Raw genomic sequence first — 15,729 nt, forward strand, 5'->3', positions numbered from 1 at the left:
TATGCCGCAGGATCCGTCATGGCACAATTTTCTGACGCAGACAAAAAAAGTTTCATTGTACATTTTTTCCAGATGACGTGTCTACAAATTCCAACGGATCCAGTGCACGACGGACGAAACGTGTGGCCATGCGTCGCTAATACAGGTCTATGAGAAAACAACGCAACCTGCGGGCAAATTCGCAGGATCCTTTTGTTTTTTTTTTTTTTTCACAAAACGACGCATTATGACGGAAAATTAAAGACGGAAGTGTGAAAGAGGCCTAAGAAGTCTCCTCTGTCCTGCACACCACACTGTTGTATCTCTGATCTACATCAACAGTGAGATCTTACAGAAAATACTTTGGGCAGAAGGGTTAATTTAAATAATATATTTAATGGGGTTTTCCAGGTTGATCATTAAAGTCTGCAGCTATTCTATGTGACTGCAGATTGGTGAACACTATTGGGGAGACTGAGCAGTCATGTGACCGCAAGCATGTGATATGCATACTCCCGGCCACATTATGACTACACATACATGCGCACTCCGTTCACTAGTACTTGTAGTCACATGTTGCTCGGTCTGCACCGGAGAACCTACACAGTGCATGCTGTGCGCAGTGTGAGGATTTACAAGTCTGCAGTCTGATCGACCATAAGTTTGTGACAAACCTGGAAAACCCCTTTAAACAGTTGTCAACCTTTTGGGCCTCTGGGAACAGTTTTTTTTTTTTAATTCCTTAAATGCATGAAATTGGGGCTCAATCATTTTTGCTATTGGGTTTCATTAAAATTTTGAACCGTATTACTGGCAGCAGAATGAGGTAACTGAGTCGGCCACAATATCTTTATTTTATAGTCCATAACTCATTTTGTAGTCAGAGACCGTGTAATACAGAGATTATAGGAGCCAAACGGTGCATAGTTTTTAATGAAAGAAATGCAAAAACAGGATTTTTGGTTGCTTACCGTAAAATCTGTTTCTCGGAGCCTCCATTGGGGGACACAGGAACCATGGGTGTATGTTACTGCCACTAGGAGGCTGACACTATGCACAAAAAAAAGTTAGCTCCTCCTCTGCAGTGTACACCCCATCGACTGGCATTATACACTTCAGTTAGTGAGAAAGCAGTAGGAGGTAAATAACAAGGTTGAAAACCATAACCACAAACATGAGAACTGTAAACGTGAGAACAGTCATAGAGCATAGAACAAAAGAAACTGAATAACATGGGAGGGTGCTGTCCCCCCCAATGGAGGCTCCGAGAAACAGATTTTACGGTAAGCAACCAAAAACCCTGTTTTCTCTATCGCCTCTCATTGGGGGACACCGAAACCATGGTACGTCCAAAAGCAGTCCCTGGGGTGGGAAAAACAGACTTCCATCAGGTCAGAGGACTCACCACTGCCGCCTGCAAAATCCTTCTGCCTAGGCTGGCTTCCGCCGAAGCGTAGGTATGGACCTTGTAAAATTTGGCAAACGTGTGGATGGAAGACCAGGTTGCCGCTTTACAAAGCTGTAGGGCAGAAGCCCTGTGGTGTACCGCCCAGGAGGCGCCGACTGCCCGGGTAGAGTGAGCCTTTATCCCAGGAGGGGGCACTCTGTTCTTGACCCGGTAAGCCTCCAAAATTGCCGATGTGATCCAGCGAGCAATAGTCGCCTTGGAAGCCGGCAAGCCTCTGCGCGTGCCATCAGGAATGACGAAAAGAGAATCCGTCTTCCGGAAAGTGGACGTTCTATCCAGGTAGATCCTCACTGCCCTGACGAGGTCCAGCTTGTTCAACGATCGCTACAGAGGATGAGTCGGAGCTGGACAAAAGGAAGGTAGAACAATGTCCTCGTTGAGGTGGAATGTGGAAACCACCTTAGGAAGAAAGGAAGGCGGAGACCTGAGGACCACCTTGTCCTGGTGGATGACCAAGAAAGGAGGTCGGCAAGAGAGCCGCCAACTCAGAAACGCGGCGGATAGAAGTGATGGCCACAAGAAAGGCCACCTTCCAAGACAGAACTGATAGGGGAACCTCCCTGAGAGGCTCAAAGGGGGAAACCCTCAGAACATCCAGTACTAGATTTAAATCCCATGAATCCACAGGGGCCCTGTACGGAGGGACAGCATGGGCCACTCCTTGAAGAAAGGTCTTAACCTGTGGCCGAGAAGATAAAGTCTTCTGAAAAAGGATGAAGAGCGCAGAAACCTGGCCCTTCAGGGAACTAAGTGCAAGGCCCGAATCCAATCCGGCCTGAAGGAAGGCCAAAACGGAAGGCAGGGAAAAGGACATAGGTGAAACGCAGTTGGACTCGCACCAATGGAAATAAGCCTTCCAGTTACGATAGTAAATCCTGGAAGACAAAGGCTTTCTAGCCTGGATCATGGTGTGAATCACCCGGTCCGAGAGGCCGGATGCTCTTAGAGCTGCGGTTTCAACAGCCACGCCGTTAAACTGAGCGACTGAGAATTCGGGTGGCAGATCGGACCCTGAGACAGCAGATCCGGCCTGTCTGGAAGGCGCCAAGGGGCGTCCGCGAGAAGATTGACGATGTCCGCAAACCAAGCTCTCCTGGGCCATTCCGGGGCAATCAGAATGACCGGCACCCCTTCCGCTTTGATCTTTTTCAACAGCTTGGGAAGTAAGGGCAGGGGTGGGAACAGATAGGGCAGCACAAACTGCGACCAAGGAATGGCCAGAGCGCCGACGGACAATGCGAAGGTGGTCGCGAGACCTGGAGACGAACCGAGGAACCTTCCTGTTCATTCGGGACGCCGTGAGGTCCACGTCCGGAGTCCCCCATCGAAAACAAATCTGATGGAAAACCTCTGGATGCAAGGACCATTCCCCCGCCGCGAGGCCCTCGCGGCTGAGGAAGTCTGCAGCCCAATTGTCCACGCCGGGGATATGCACCGCGGATATCACCGGAACCGTTGCCTCTGCCCAGAGGAGGATCTTGGATACCTCGGCCAAGGCGCTCTGAGTCCCCCCCTGAAGGTTGACATATGCCACCGCCGTGGCATTGTCCGTCTGGATTCAGATTGCTAGACCCCTGAGAATCCCTTCCCAGTGACGAAGGGACAGAAAGATGGCCCGAATCTCAAGGACATTGATCGGCAGAGTATATTCCTGCGCTGACCAACGACCCTGAACAGTCAGGTGGCGAAACACCGCACCCCAGCCGAGCAGGCTGGCGTCCGTCATCACCACTTGCCAGTGAACTGGAAGGAAGGACCTGCCCTGGGAGATGAGAGGGGATGTCAGCCACCAGTTGAGAGACCGATTGACCCGGGGAGAGAGTCGAATCGGACGATCCAGGGAAAAGACAGACCTGTCCCACTGAGACAAAATGGCTTGCTGAAGAGGTCGCGAATGAAATTGGGCGAAGGGAATCGCTTCCAATGTTGCTACCATTATCCCCAGAACCTTCATGGCTGATTGGAAGGAGGGAGGCCGGAGGACCCTGAAGCAGCGTATGTCCCGACGAAGGATGGATCTCTTGTCTTCGGGAAGGAAGACTTTGGTCTGCCGAGTATCGAAGAGCATGCCCAGAAAGACGATGCGCTGAGCAGGAATGAGACAGGACTTCTTCCGGTTGACCAGCCACCCGAAGAGGGCTAGGGTGTCGAGAACGATGGACAGACTTTCGTGAGCCTGGGAAAAAGACGGAGCCTTGATGAGGATGTCGTCAAGGTATGGAAACAGAATCAGGCCTCTGACTCTCAAGATGGCCATCAGCACCGCCATGATCTTCGTGAAAACCCTGGGAGTGGTTGCAAGACCGAACGGCAGGGCGACGAACTGAAAGTGTTCCTGGAGCACCGCAAAGCGCAGGAATCGGTGATGTCCCGGCAATATCGGAACATGGAGGTAGGCGTCCTGAATATCTATGGAACATAGAAATTCCTGAGCCTCCATGGAAGCAATGGCTGAACGAAGGGATTCCATCCTGAAGCGATTCAGACGAACTCTCCTGTTCAGCAATTTGAGATCCAGAATGGGACGGACCTTGCCATCTTTTTTCGGCACCACAAAAAGGTTTGAATAGAAACCTGTGAACCGTTCTTTTTCTGGGACGGGAACAATCACCCCGGCTTTGAGGAGAGAAGCGATGGCTGCGAAGAAACCCGGGACTAGAGCGGGGTCTCTTGGGAGGTCGGGATTCAAAGAAACGATCCCGGGGTCGTGAAACGAACTATTTTGTATCCCACGGATACAACTTCCTTGACCCATGTGTCCTCTACTGAGGAGATCCAGACGTCCCTGAAGAAGAGGAGACGGCCGCCCAGCCTGGGAAGTTGGCTGGGGTTTTGCTGAGAGTCATGCCGAGGTGGATCTTCCAGTCCTGGACCTGGAGGATCTACTCTGGAAGTAGCGAGGACGCCAGGAAGGAGTGGGTCTAAAGGATACCGTCTTCTCTTGACGTGCCTGTGGCCTCTGTTGCTGCTGGGAAAAGGAGTTTGACGCCGCGAAGCGACGACAGGACCGAAATTGCCGTCTAGGAGGAGGGCGACGAGGTTTGGACTGGGGAAGAGAACTTGTGCCCCCAGTGGCATCCTTCATGATTTGGTCCAGCTTAGAACCAAAGAGACGTGAACCTTGAAAAGGCAGGCTGGTAAGGGACTTTTTAGAAGACAAATCCGCCTGCCAGGCCTTGAGCCAAAAGGTCCGGTGGATGGCAACAGCATTGCTGGACGCCTGAGCCGCACAAGACGCGGAGTCCAGGGAGGCAGAGACCAGGTATTCACTCGCGTGAGAAATCTGGTTGGCAAGCTCCGCCAGCTGTCCGGGTGGAGCTCCGTCCAGGATGCCCCGACAGAGTTGTTTGGCCTATTTGGATATGGATTTTGAAACCCAAGTGGAAGCAAAAGCCGGGCATAGAGTAGCTGCAGCCGCTTCAAAGGCTGACTTAGAATCCTTCGCTATGACCCTATCGTTAGAATCCTTCAGAGATGCTTCGCCGGACAGTGGAAGGACCGTGTTGGTGGACAGCCTTTAAACTGGAGGATCCACCGAAGGAGAAGCAGTCCAATTAGCGGTGAGCTCCGGAGAAAAGGGATATAAAACGGCAAGTCGCTTTCCTCTCTGAAAGCGTCTGGTCGGATTCTCTCTTTCTCTGGTCATGATCTACTTGAATTCAGGGTGAGGAGCGAAAAACTTGGAAGGTGGTTTAGCCCGTCTAAATGAAACCGCCTGATCTGTGGGTTCCGTAGAGGTATCCTTGATGCCACAGGTCTGATTTATCGCTCCAATGAGATTCTGAACCATATCCCTCATGGCAGCGATTTGGTTAGAATCCAGCTCCGAAATATCCTCCGAGGGCGCATCAGAGAACGCCTCGCCTGACTCAGAGGAGGAGGACCAGGGGGAATTCGACCGCAGAGAAGGACAGTGTGGCGAGATGGAGCGAGAAGAGGACTCAGACCGGCATTCCTGTCTGGACCTTTTGCGGCTTATAATGGAGGGCTCTGACGGAGGTTCCTGAGACCCGCTGGCTACTGCGGGGGTCTGCAGGGGTAATCGATCCAGCACGGACACCAGAGTTTGGGACACCCGAGTTAGATCCACTACCGATTGTGACAGAGAGGAGGCCCAGCTAGGGGTGGGGGTATCACTCAAGCGGAGCAGCCGGGAGATCCTGGGCGGTGGAAACAATCGGGTTGCTGCAGGTCTGACAGAGTGGGGAGGACTGACCTGAGGGAAGTTTGCAGTCACAGGACGAACATGCAAAGTATTTGACTAAGGGCTCATTTCCACATGCGAGGCACACGTCCGTATCTCGCATGTGGAAACCAAGCTGTGGAGCCGGCACTCAGGAGCGGAGCTGTGCGGCCGCATAGGAACACATGGAGCTGCACAGCTCCGCTCCTGAGTGCCGGCGCCAGAGCTTGGTTTCCACATGCGAGATACGGACATGTGCCTCGCATGTGGAAATGAGCCCTAAGGCAGAAGAAGCAGAGGAAGAAGTAAGAGGACGAGAGCGACCTCCCTTAGAGATAGACATTTTGAAGGGTCCCTGAAGAAAATACCAGAGGGTTAGGGGACAGAGGGGAGTGTCAGACTGCTGTCCGGCTTGAGGGTGGACCTCCAGAGAGAAGTTGAGCTCCTGCTGCAATCTGAACCGCAGATGGTGACCACTGAAAGGGCGCAGGAATGTGCGCTCTGGAAGGGGCGGAGCGCGATGTGTGGCACCAAGCAGGGGCGTAGAGGGAGGGGTGGAGACAGCCGTGCACCCAGGAGCACCAAAATGGCGCCGGTGGGCGGAGAGTGCAGGATAGAGATTGTCGGGTGGGAGAAAGCCCGCCCGATGAAGGCAGCAGTGGGCGGAGCGCGGCACCGGAAGTAGGCACGGGCAGAAGCCGGGGCCTAAATTAGAGGCCGGCGACTGCCTAAAGAAAGAGCCGCGGAGCCGGAGCAGTGCGCCGCAGTTAGAAAAACGGTGCAGCAGCCTACCAAGGCTGTCATGCTGGAGAGGATAGAGCGGCCGCCGAGAAACCGCGGCGCCGGAGTAGTGCGCCGCAGGGAGAAGCGGCGCGGCAGCCTGTCAGGGCTGTCGTGCTGGAGAAGGTAGTGCGGCCCCATTAAAACCGCAGCGCCGGAGCAGTGCGCCGCAGGAAGAAGCGGCACCACAACCTGTCAGGGCTGTCTCACTGGAGGTGGTGAGGCCACCGAGAAAACCGCGGCGCCGGGTCAGTGCGGCCGCCGGGGTAGGAAGCAGCCTGTAAAGGTCCCGCGCTGGAATAGAAGGCAGAGCTGCCACATGGGAAGGAAGAAAAGCGGCTGCCTGCAAAGGCAGCCACACAATACAGCAACCCCGGGCCATGCTGCTGCAATCTGGGTGCAAGCGATGACTAGGTATGCTGGGAGCCCCTAGCAAGACCCCCCCCCCCTTGAAAGATCTGGGATGGGATGGGGAAAATACTCACCTCAAACCTCCCACGCCGATACTAACCTGAAGAGGAATGAGGCGTCCAGGGAGCTGATGGACGTCCTCGTCTCCGCAACCGACAGGCTCTGGTGGGCGAGTGGGTGGGGGACGGAGCCAGGACCGGACTTCTGAGCACGCTTGTGTGCTAGGATCATGGTCCTGCTGAGGGATCTATGAGGATACGGGGTGGCAGTACAGTCCGTATTCATAGTCCGTATTGTGGGAATACAGGTGTGACTGTTCACCCTGTATCCCTCCGGAAAACCTGAAAGAAAACGACGCACATTGAGGTACATAAGGGTCTAATGAAAGACCCGTGTCCACCTCCTACTGACACTAAGCTAAACTGAAGTGTATAATGCCAGTCGGTGGGGTGTACACTGCAGAGGAGGAGCTAACTTTTTTTGTGCATAGTGTCAGCCTCCTAGTGGCAGCAGCATACACCCATGGTTCCTGCATCCCCCAATGAGAGGCGATAAGAGAAAATTATTTTCAGTCTCAACTGCATGCTTTTAAGGAGAAAAAGAAAAAGAAAGTGTCCCCAACGGTGGACAACCCCATCAAACAATTACATTGTCATTATTTTAATATAGACTGCAAAATGGAGAGACATTAAAAAAAATGCTTCTATTAATTCTGATCTGGCATTACTACACATACCACTTGGTTTTGTGCCCATATGGAAACGACACCGCTTGAAATTGATGCAATGATTGGTCGGACCGGATGCCACTGGGAGGTAGAAACAAAAAAAAAAACAAACAAAAAAAAAATAAATTGTCACTTCTTCTAAACAAATTATCTAAGGTGACAACACTTATTCACAGTCAATTCTGCAAATAGAAACTTACAGCAACATCTAGTAAGAGTTCCCCACGCGTTCCATGCAGAATTTTCACCAGGTTCCCAATGCTCTTCTCCCAAATATAGAGCGCATGTTGCCTTGCAGAACCTGCCACAATGTACTCGCCATCCCCAGAAAAGCAACACTTCTTCCAGGGAGTCCTGAGAGAGAACAAAAAAAACAAAACAAAACATTACTTACCTGCAATAATACTAAGTCACCAAGTAATTAGGCCTACAAACCTACATCTGCGTTTGCAGGCTTTGTTAGGAGCAGAACTACCGAATTATATGGTAAGCAGATGTGGATAAAGCCTTACCTGGGTCATCCAATGAGCCCCAACGTTGAAGGGGGACTTTCTGTGAAACAGTGTTGGGGTTTTCAGCCCTTGCATGTTTCAGATAAATACCTGTTCACTAAATCTTGCAGCTTCTGCATGGGTTCAGGCTCCCCATCCCTGCCACATGTCAATATTTCCCGTCCATCATATACTCTAATGATTCTGTCGGCTGTGTTTATCAAAAAGCAGCTAAAGAAAAAAAAAAAAAAAAAAAAAGGGGACTAAAGTAATGTCATCCAAAATGACACACGAGGACATAAAGGACTCAGACAGTTCCACTCACCTGCCCTTGCGAGCAAATTCTATGGATTTGATTGCAGTTGTATTACTGGTTCCAGTTGTGACCCGGAAAGATGCTACCAGCGCCTGAGTGCTTGTTTTCAACACTAAGATCTGGGGAAAATAAAGTAAACCAGGTCTGTGGAGGTGTGCGGCTTCTGGTTTTCTCCTATTATAAAACATATACGAGTTCTTACTTTTCCCTTGGCATTCCCTGTATAGATATAGTCCCCTCGCCGATCATATGATGCAACTACATTAAGGTCGGAGTCATCATCCACTGGTAACACTACGTGACTGGAGTCTGACAGTGTTAACATGACAGGTGCAGACTTCATGGGGCACACCAGGACTTTGTCTCTGTAATAATAAATAATATTAACAATCTTTATTTTTATATAGCGCTAACATATTCCGTAGCGCTTTACAGTTTTGCACACATTATCATCGCTGTCCCCGATGGGGCTCACAATCTAAATTCCCTTGTCGGTATGTCTTTTGAAAGTGGGAGGAAACCAGAGAACCCGGAGGAAACCCACACAAACACGGGGAGAACATACAAACTCCTTGCAGATGTTGTCCAAGGTGGGATTAGAACCCAGGACTCCAGCGCTGCAAGGCTGTAGTGCTAACCACTGAGCCTCCGTGCTGCCCTACTGTAGGGAAACACATGTAAATAAAGAAAGCAGTGACATCTAAAATCCATTGTACACTCATCTACCATTTAGACATATAATTTATGATGTAGCAGAACATATCCAAAGAACGTGCTCTTTAACTCCTAAAAGCAACATGCATCATTGCAGAAGTGACTGTACGGAGGGGGCTCAGGAGCTGCTCTCTCTCCACATGTGGTAGATGCCGGCTAGGTTATAAAGCCGAATCTGTCTCTAGCACTAATCGCTACTGTCAGGCATTTGTTTGCAGCTATCATTCTCTGACAAAGAGTTTAAATGGCGCAGATGCCAATTCTCTGGCTCCGATAGTCACCTCCCTCCTCCACTATGCAATCGCAAGGCTCTGATGACTTAGCATTGCAGCCGAAGCCTGAAGAAGGCCCCACTCACTGCTATCTCAGTCCTCCTGTGACAGACTAATATTTTTCTTTCATAGGTTGAAGGATTGTGACTTTACCAAAGCCGCAGAGAACTATTCATGTAGTGCTTTTAATAGGATTAGCATTAGTGATGAGCGAATATACTCGTTACTCGAGATTTCCCAAGCACACTCGGGTGACCTCCGAGTATTTTTTAGTGCTCCGAGATTTAGTTTTCTTCGCCGCAGCTGAATGATTTACATCTGTTAGCCAGCATAAGTACATGTGGGAGTTCCCTAGCATCCAGGCAACCCCCATATGTACTTATGCTGGCTAACAGATGTAAATCATTCAGCTGCGGCAAGAAAAACTAAATCTCCGAGCACTAAGAAATACTCGGAGGACACCCGAGCATGCTCGAGAAATCTCAAGTAACGAGTATATTCGCTCATCACTAATTAGCATGCATTGTTTAATCCCTTGCAATTACAAGTCTAGTATGATGGAGAGGTTCCAGAAATCCATCTTCACACCAGATTTTAACTTTTTGCTTGGATGCTACAGAACAAACTGTGTGTTAGATAGTACATACTCCACAGGATAAAGTCCTAGTTGTACATAGTAGCACAAGTCCTCTCTAGTGGTAATCACGGACTGGGATGGATCAGGGATATGCGGTACACATAGAATATCTCGCCTTAAGCAAAGCATTCGATACAGTATCTCATACTATCCTGATTGGAAAAAATGAACAAGTATGGGATTGACAAGGCTACGGTTAGCTGGATTCTTAACTGGCTCAGTAATCGTAGTCAAAGAGTGGTAATAAATGCTTGCACATCCAATTGGAATAGTGTTTCAAGTGCTCTGTCCTGGCCCCAGTGTTGTTCAACATTTTTATAAGTGATCTTGCTGAGGGAACTGAGGGACAGCTAACACTAGAGAATGCAAAGGATTCAGAAGGATCTAGATAAGCTTGAACAATACGTAGTGACTAATGGTATTTAACGGAGAAATTTGAGATTCTACATCTGGGCAAAAAAAAAGTGAAAATGACATCTACAGAATAGGCGTAATAAAACTAAGCAACAGCACGTGTAAAAAAAAAAAAAAAAAAAAAAGACGGGTATATTAATAGATCACAGACTGCACATGAGTCAACAGTGTGATGGATGTATTAAGAGAAAATGATACCATTTCTTCCTTCGGAAGAAGCAAGAATGCAAAACGTGCGTTAGGGGGTTCGCACACGTGGTCCTTCAGTGGTATGTCACCCTAAGGGTTATATGCATCTTTTTGCTATGTGGATTGCACCAATATAATGCTACTATATTGCACTTTAAATAACTTTCCTCTTTGTTTATGCACTTTCGCAGTGATTATGATATAGATTTAAAGGAGATATATTTGGGTATTGGAAGATGCTTGGCATAATTTGCAAAAAGGCAAGTAAGGAACTATAGAAATGATTGCAGCAGGATATTTGGTTTAAATCACCAATAGGATGTAATTCTTTCTATCCCACTAGAGGGCAGTGTAATAATAAAAGAATATGAAAAATCATCCTATATACACACTGCTCAAAAAAATAAAAGGAACACTTAAACAACAGAATATAACTCCTAGTAAATGAAACTTCTGTGAAATCAAACTGTCCATTTAGGAAGCAACACTGTTTGACAATCAATTTCACATGCTGTTGTGCAAATGGAATAGACAGCAGATGGAAATTATTGGCAATTATCAAGACACACTCAAAGGAGTGGTTCAGCAGGTGGGGACCACAGACCACATCTCAGTACCAATGCTTTCTGGCTGATGTTTTGGTCACTTGAATGTTGGTTGTGCTTTCATACTCGTGGTAGCATGAGACGGATTCTACAACCCACACAAGTGGCTCAGGTAGTGCAGCTCATCCAGGATGGCACATCAATGCGAGCTGTGGCAAGGTTTGCTGTGTCTGTCAGTGTAGTGTCCAGAGGCTGAAGGCGCTACCAGGAGACAGGCCAGTACACCAGGAGACGTGGAGGGGGCCGTAGGAGGGCAACAACCCAACAGCAGGACAGCTACCTCAGCCTTTGTGCAAGGAGGAACAGGAGCACTGCGAGAACCCTGCAAAATGACCTCCAGCAGGCCACAAATGTGCATGTGTCTGCACAAATGTTTAGAAACCGACTCCATAAGGATGGTCTGAGTGCCCGACGTCCACAGATGGGGGTTGTGCTCACAGCCCAACACCGTGCAGGACGCTTGCCATTTGCCACAGAACATCAGTACTGGCAAATTCACCACTGGCACCCTGTGCTCTTCACAGATGAAAGCAGGTTCACACTCAGCACATGTGACAGACGTGACAGAGTCTGGAGACGCCGTGGAGAGCGATCTGCTGCCTGCAACATCCTTCAGCATGACCGGTTTGGCAGTGGGTCAGTAATAGTGTGGGGTGGCATTTCTTTGGAGGGCCGCACAGGCCTCCATGTGATTGCCAGAGGTAGCCTGACTGCCATTAGGTACCTAGATGAGATCCTCAGACCCCTTGTGAGACCATATGCTGGTGCGGTTGGCCCTGGGTTCCTCCTAATGCAGGACAATGCCAGACCTCATGTGGCTGGAGTGTGTCAGCAGTTCCTGCAAGATGAAGGCATTGAAGCTATGGACTGGCCCGCCCGTTCCCCAGACCTGAATCCGATTGAACACATCTGGGACATCATGTCTCACACCATCCACCAACGTCACGTTGCACCACAGACTGTCCAGGAGTTGACGGATGCTTTAGTCCAGGTCTGGGAGAACCCTCAGGAGACCATCCGCCGCCTCATCAGGAGCATGCCCAGGCATTGTAGGGAGGTCAAACACACTACTGAGCATCATTTCCTTGTCTTGAGACATTTCCACTGAAGTTGGATCAGCCTGTAACTTCATTTTCCACTTTGATTTTGAGCATCATTCCAACTCCAGACCTCCATGGGATATTAGTTGTAATTTACGTTGATCATTTTTAGGTTTTACTGTTCTCAACACATTCCACTATGTAATGAATAAAGATTTGCAACTGGAATATTTCATTCAGTGATATCTAGGATGTGGGATTTTGGTGTTCCCTTTATTTTTTTGAGCAGTGTATATAACATTTCTGTATTGATTTTGTATGAATAAAACTGGAGATTCGTGACTGCAATTCTTGAGAAGGTTATGGTGAATATAGTGCCACAGTCCAATATAATGAGGATGGTGTTTTTGTGAGAATAATCGTGTATTTTTAAAGAACTAATATTTGTACCACTTCTTACTTGAAGGTATCATGTATTGTCTAATCATGTACTACTTACAATCTATGTGTTTTATTATTGTGTTTAATAAAGAATTGTTGATTTTATTAAGAAGTTCTCCAAGCTTTTTTGATAGAATAATTTAATCATTGATTTAGGAGAATTAGTATTTTGTGCCCAAAACTATCGGATATATATGTATTGTATGTCCTACAAGAAACAGGCAAAAGGTTCTGGAAATATTTAGCTTGCAAAAAAGAAGGTTAAGAGGAGACTTAATAGCTGTCTACAAATATCTGAAAGGATGTCACACTGTAGAGGGATCATCCTTATTCTCATTTGCACATAGAAACACGAGAAGCAATGGAAAGAAACTGAAAAGGGAGAAGATACAGATTAGTTATTAGAAAAAAAAAACATTTTGACAGTGATGGTGATCAATGAGTGGAACAGGGTGCCATGAGAGATGGTGAGTTCTCCATCTATGGAAGTCTTCAAACAGAGGCTGGACAGACATCTCTCTAAGATTAGCATGATGTAGGGGCTGAGACTGATTCCAGCAGTGTATCACTTATCTATATGCTGTCATTTTGATAAAATAATTGCTGCAGATATAGCAGTGCTCAAATGCTGAGCTCTGTATAATCCTGCCCACTCACACCACTGATTGGCAACTTTTTGTTTACACTGTGCATTGACAAAAAGCTGCTAATCAGTGCTGGTGAAGGGGTTACCCAGAGCAAGGTGACTACATGACAACTAGTCCCCTAGTGATGTCTCCTACTGATAAAATGTTGTTTTTATTGAAATTACAACAAGCAGCAGAGTAAGTGACATTGCTGGAAATGATCATCTCTGCCCCTAGATCACATAGCAAAAACCTGGTGATAGATTCCCTTTAAGAAAAGCATATTACTTACTGATCCCGCGGGTGAAACTGAACCTTGAGAATAGGGGAAGGGAATCTAAACCGTTGGTCGCAGTCTCCAGAGAGGACGTCCCACAGGGATACGATGTTGTCAGTCGAAGCACTCACAAGCTTATGCCCATCTCTACTCCAGCTGAAAGGGAGAAAGACATGGACGCTTACATAGGTTTCTCAAACTCCCACCCTCTTTTATAGAGAAGAATGGTGGACACAAGCCTTATGAACATTCATTGGATTGTTCATGATCCCAGCTGACCAGCACTGCGCCTAGGACTCCTATATTTTCAGTTTATTTTGCACAACAAACTTTATCGCCGATACTTAAAAAGGTTTCCTGGGATTAGATAAAATCTCAGCTTAGGTTTAAAAAAAATAAGATAAAAAGAAGTTAAAAATAAGAATCTTACTGCTTGCAATATTACAGGCAGTTATTCATCATTGCACATTCTGACAAATCCCCATTTCATGTGCAAGGCTAGCTATACTTGCAGCATATGAAAAATCATTTCAATGGGTTTTCTTGTACTTCTTATTGACGGCCTATCATTAGGATTTACTGGACACACAGGTTTTCATTCTCAGAGTTATTCCTATACCAGGCTTGTGACAGATGGGAAAACCTGGGCAAAGCCCAATAGCTGGAGGAGGCGCTGCGGAAACAGCTGAGGGTAGCTGAGCCAACTTGTTTCTGTGACTCTTTCTAGAGTACTAGACAATACTTCACAAGTGCCCACCCAGTCGGTACAGATAGGAAAATCACATGACAGACTTTCCATGATTTACACCATCATATATTCTGCCTTTTTGTAAAAAACAAACACTCACCAAAGAGAGCACACTGGATGAATATGTGCACTTAAAATCTTAGCAATGCCCCTTGTTAGAAAGTCCCAGATGACAATACGTCCATCGTTGCAGCCCACAGCAAGCAGCGTTCCCCACCTGTTAAACGTACAGGTGAGGGCCATACTGATGCAATCCAAGGTGCCATCTGCTTCCTACAACACAAAAGCACAATCACTACATGTATACACGCAAGGCAAAGTCATTCTAAATAACAGAATATATCCAAAAGCACTGGTCATAAACCCCCCAAACTTGTTTAGATAGGGTTGTCTACCCCCTTTTTTTTTTTTTCCATCCAGGGACAGACGGCTGGAACAAGTTCTGTTTCAACATTACAGATGTGACCACTGTAGCCAATCACAGCAGTGATTGGCCGCAGCAGTCAGGCCGGAAGAACAAGCAAGACCAGTGGTGAGCTTAGGCAGCATCGGTAAAAGTAAGCCAGGGAAATGATAAGGCAAGTATACTTTACATTTTTAGTTTTTACTATGTTGGGAGGCTTTCAGCAAAAGAATCTCAGTGATTGACACCCCTTTAAGAACATGGACTAGAAGATTGAGCAGAACAGTAAAGTTTGACACAAAGCAAACATACTATGAGAACACAAACAAAACAAAGAGGTTGTCTGGACATGTAATATTGAACTGTCTTCAGGATAGGTGATCAATATCAGATCAGTAAGGGTCACCATAAGCCACTACCCCCCCCCGCCCACACCCAATCATCTATCATCACCTGTAAGGAAGTAAGGGTTCAACACAGCTGAAAAATCACAGCTCCCCTCAAAGTGTAGTGGCCACAATCCGGTACTGCAGATCTGCTCCCATTTAAGAAATTGGGAGCTGAGCTGCAGTTCTTGGCCATGGAGGCTTCACATTGGCTGGAGCAGTTCTGCCTCCGGCTAACTGGTGGTGGTGCCTGGTAACAAGCCTCTACTGATCGTATATTGATGACTTATACAGAGCATAGGTCATCAATGTTACATACAGTACAGACCAAAAGTTTGGACACACCTTCTCATTTAAAGATTTTTCTGTATTTTCATGACTATGAAAACTGTACATTCACACTGAAGGCATCAAAACTATGAATTAACACATGTGGAATTATATACTTGACAAAAAAGTGTGAAACAACTGAAATTATGTCTTATATTCTAGGTTCTTCAAAGTAGCCACCTTTTGCTTTGATGACTGCTCTGCACACTCTTGGTATTCTCTTGATATGTTAATTCATAGTTTTGATGCCTTCAGTGTGAATGTACAATTTTCATAGTCAAGAAAATACAGA

At 47.4% G+C, this 15,729-nt stretch overlaps 1 protein-coding gene across 4 annotated transcripts in view; it reads right to left on the reverse strand.

Moving 5' to 3' along the window:
• Nucleotides 1-15,729, reverse strand: part of RBBP5 (RB binding protein 5, histone lysine methyltransferase complex subunit) — a 124,513-nt gene that overhangs the window by 20,831 nt on the left and 87,953 nt on the right. For all 4 annotated transcript variants that reach the window (XM_077295085.1, XM_077295087.1, XM_077295086.1 and 1 more), the window contains 7 exons: nt 14,419-14,591; nt 13,586-13,726; nt 8,558-8,720; nt 8,365-8,474; nt 8,151-8,270; nt 7,749-7,902; nt 7,558-7,629 (listed from right to left, as the gene is read on the reverse strand). In XM_077295085.1, coding sequence (XP_077151200.1) covers nt 7,558-7,629; nt 7,749-7,902; nt 8,151-8,270; nt 8,365-8,474; nt 8,558-8,720; nt 13,586-13,726; nt 14,419-14,591 — 933 coding nt within the window. The remainder of the gene's footprint in view (nt 1-7,557; nt 7,630-7,748; nt 7,903-8,150; nt 8,271-8,364; nt 8,475-8,557; nt 8,721-13,585; nt 13,727-14,418; nt 14,592-15,729) is intronic.

The sequence above is a fragment of the Ranitomeya variabilis genome, chromosome 3 (genome assembly GCF_051348905.1).
Source record: "Ranitomeya variabilis isolate aRanVar5 chromosome 3, aRanVar5.hap1, whole genome shotgun sequence".
Taxonomy (NCBI): Eukaryota; Metazoa; Chordata; class Amphibia; order Anura; family Dendrobatidae; genus Ranitomeya; species Ranitomeya variabilis.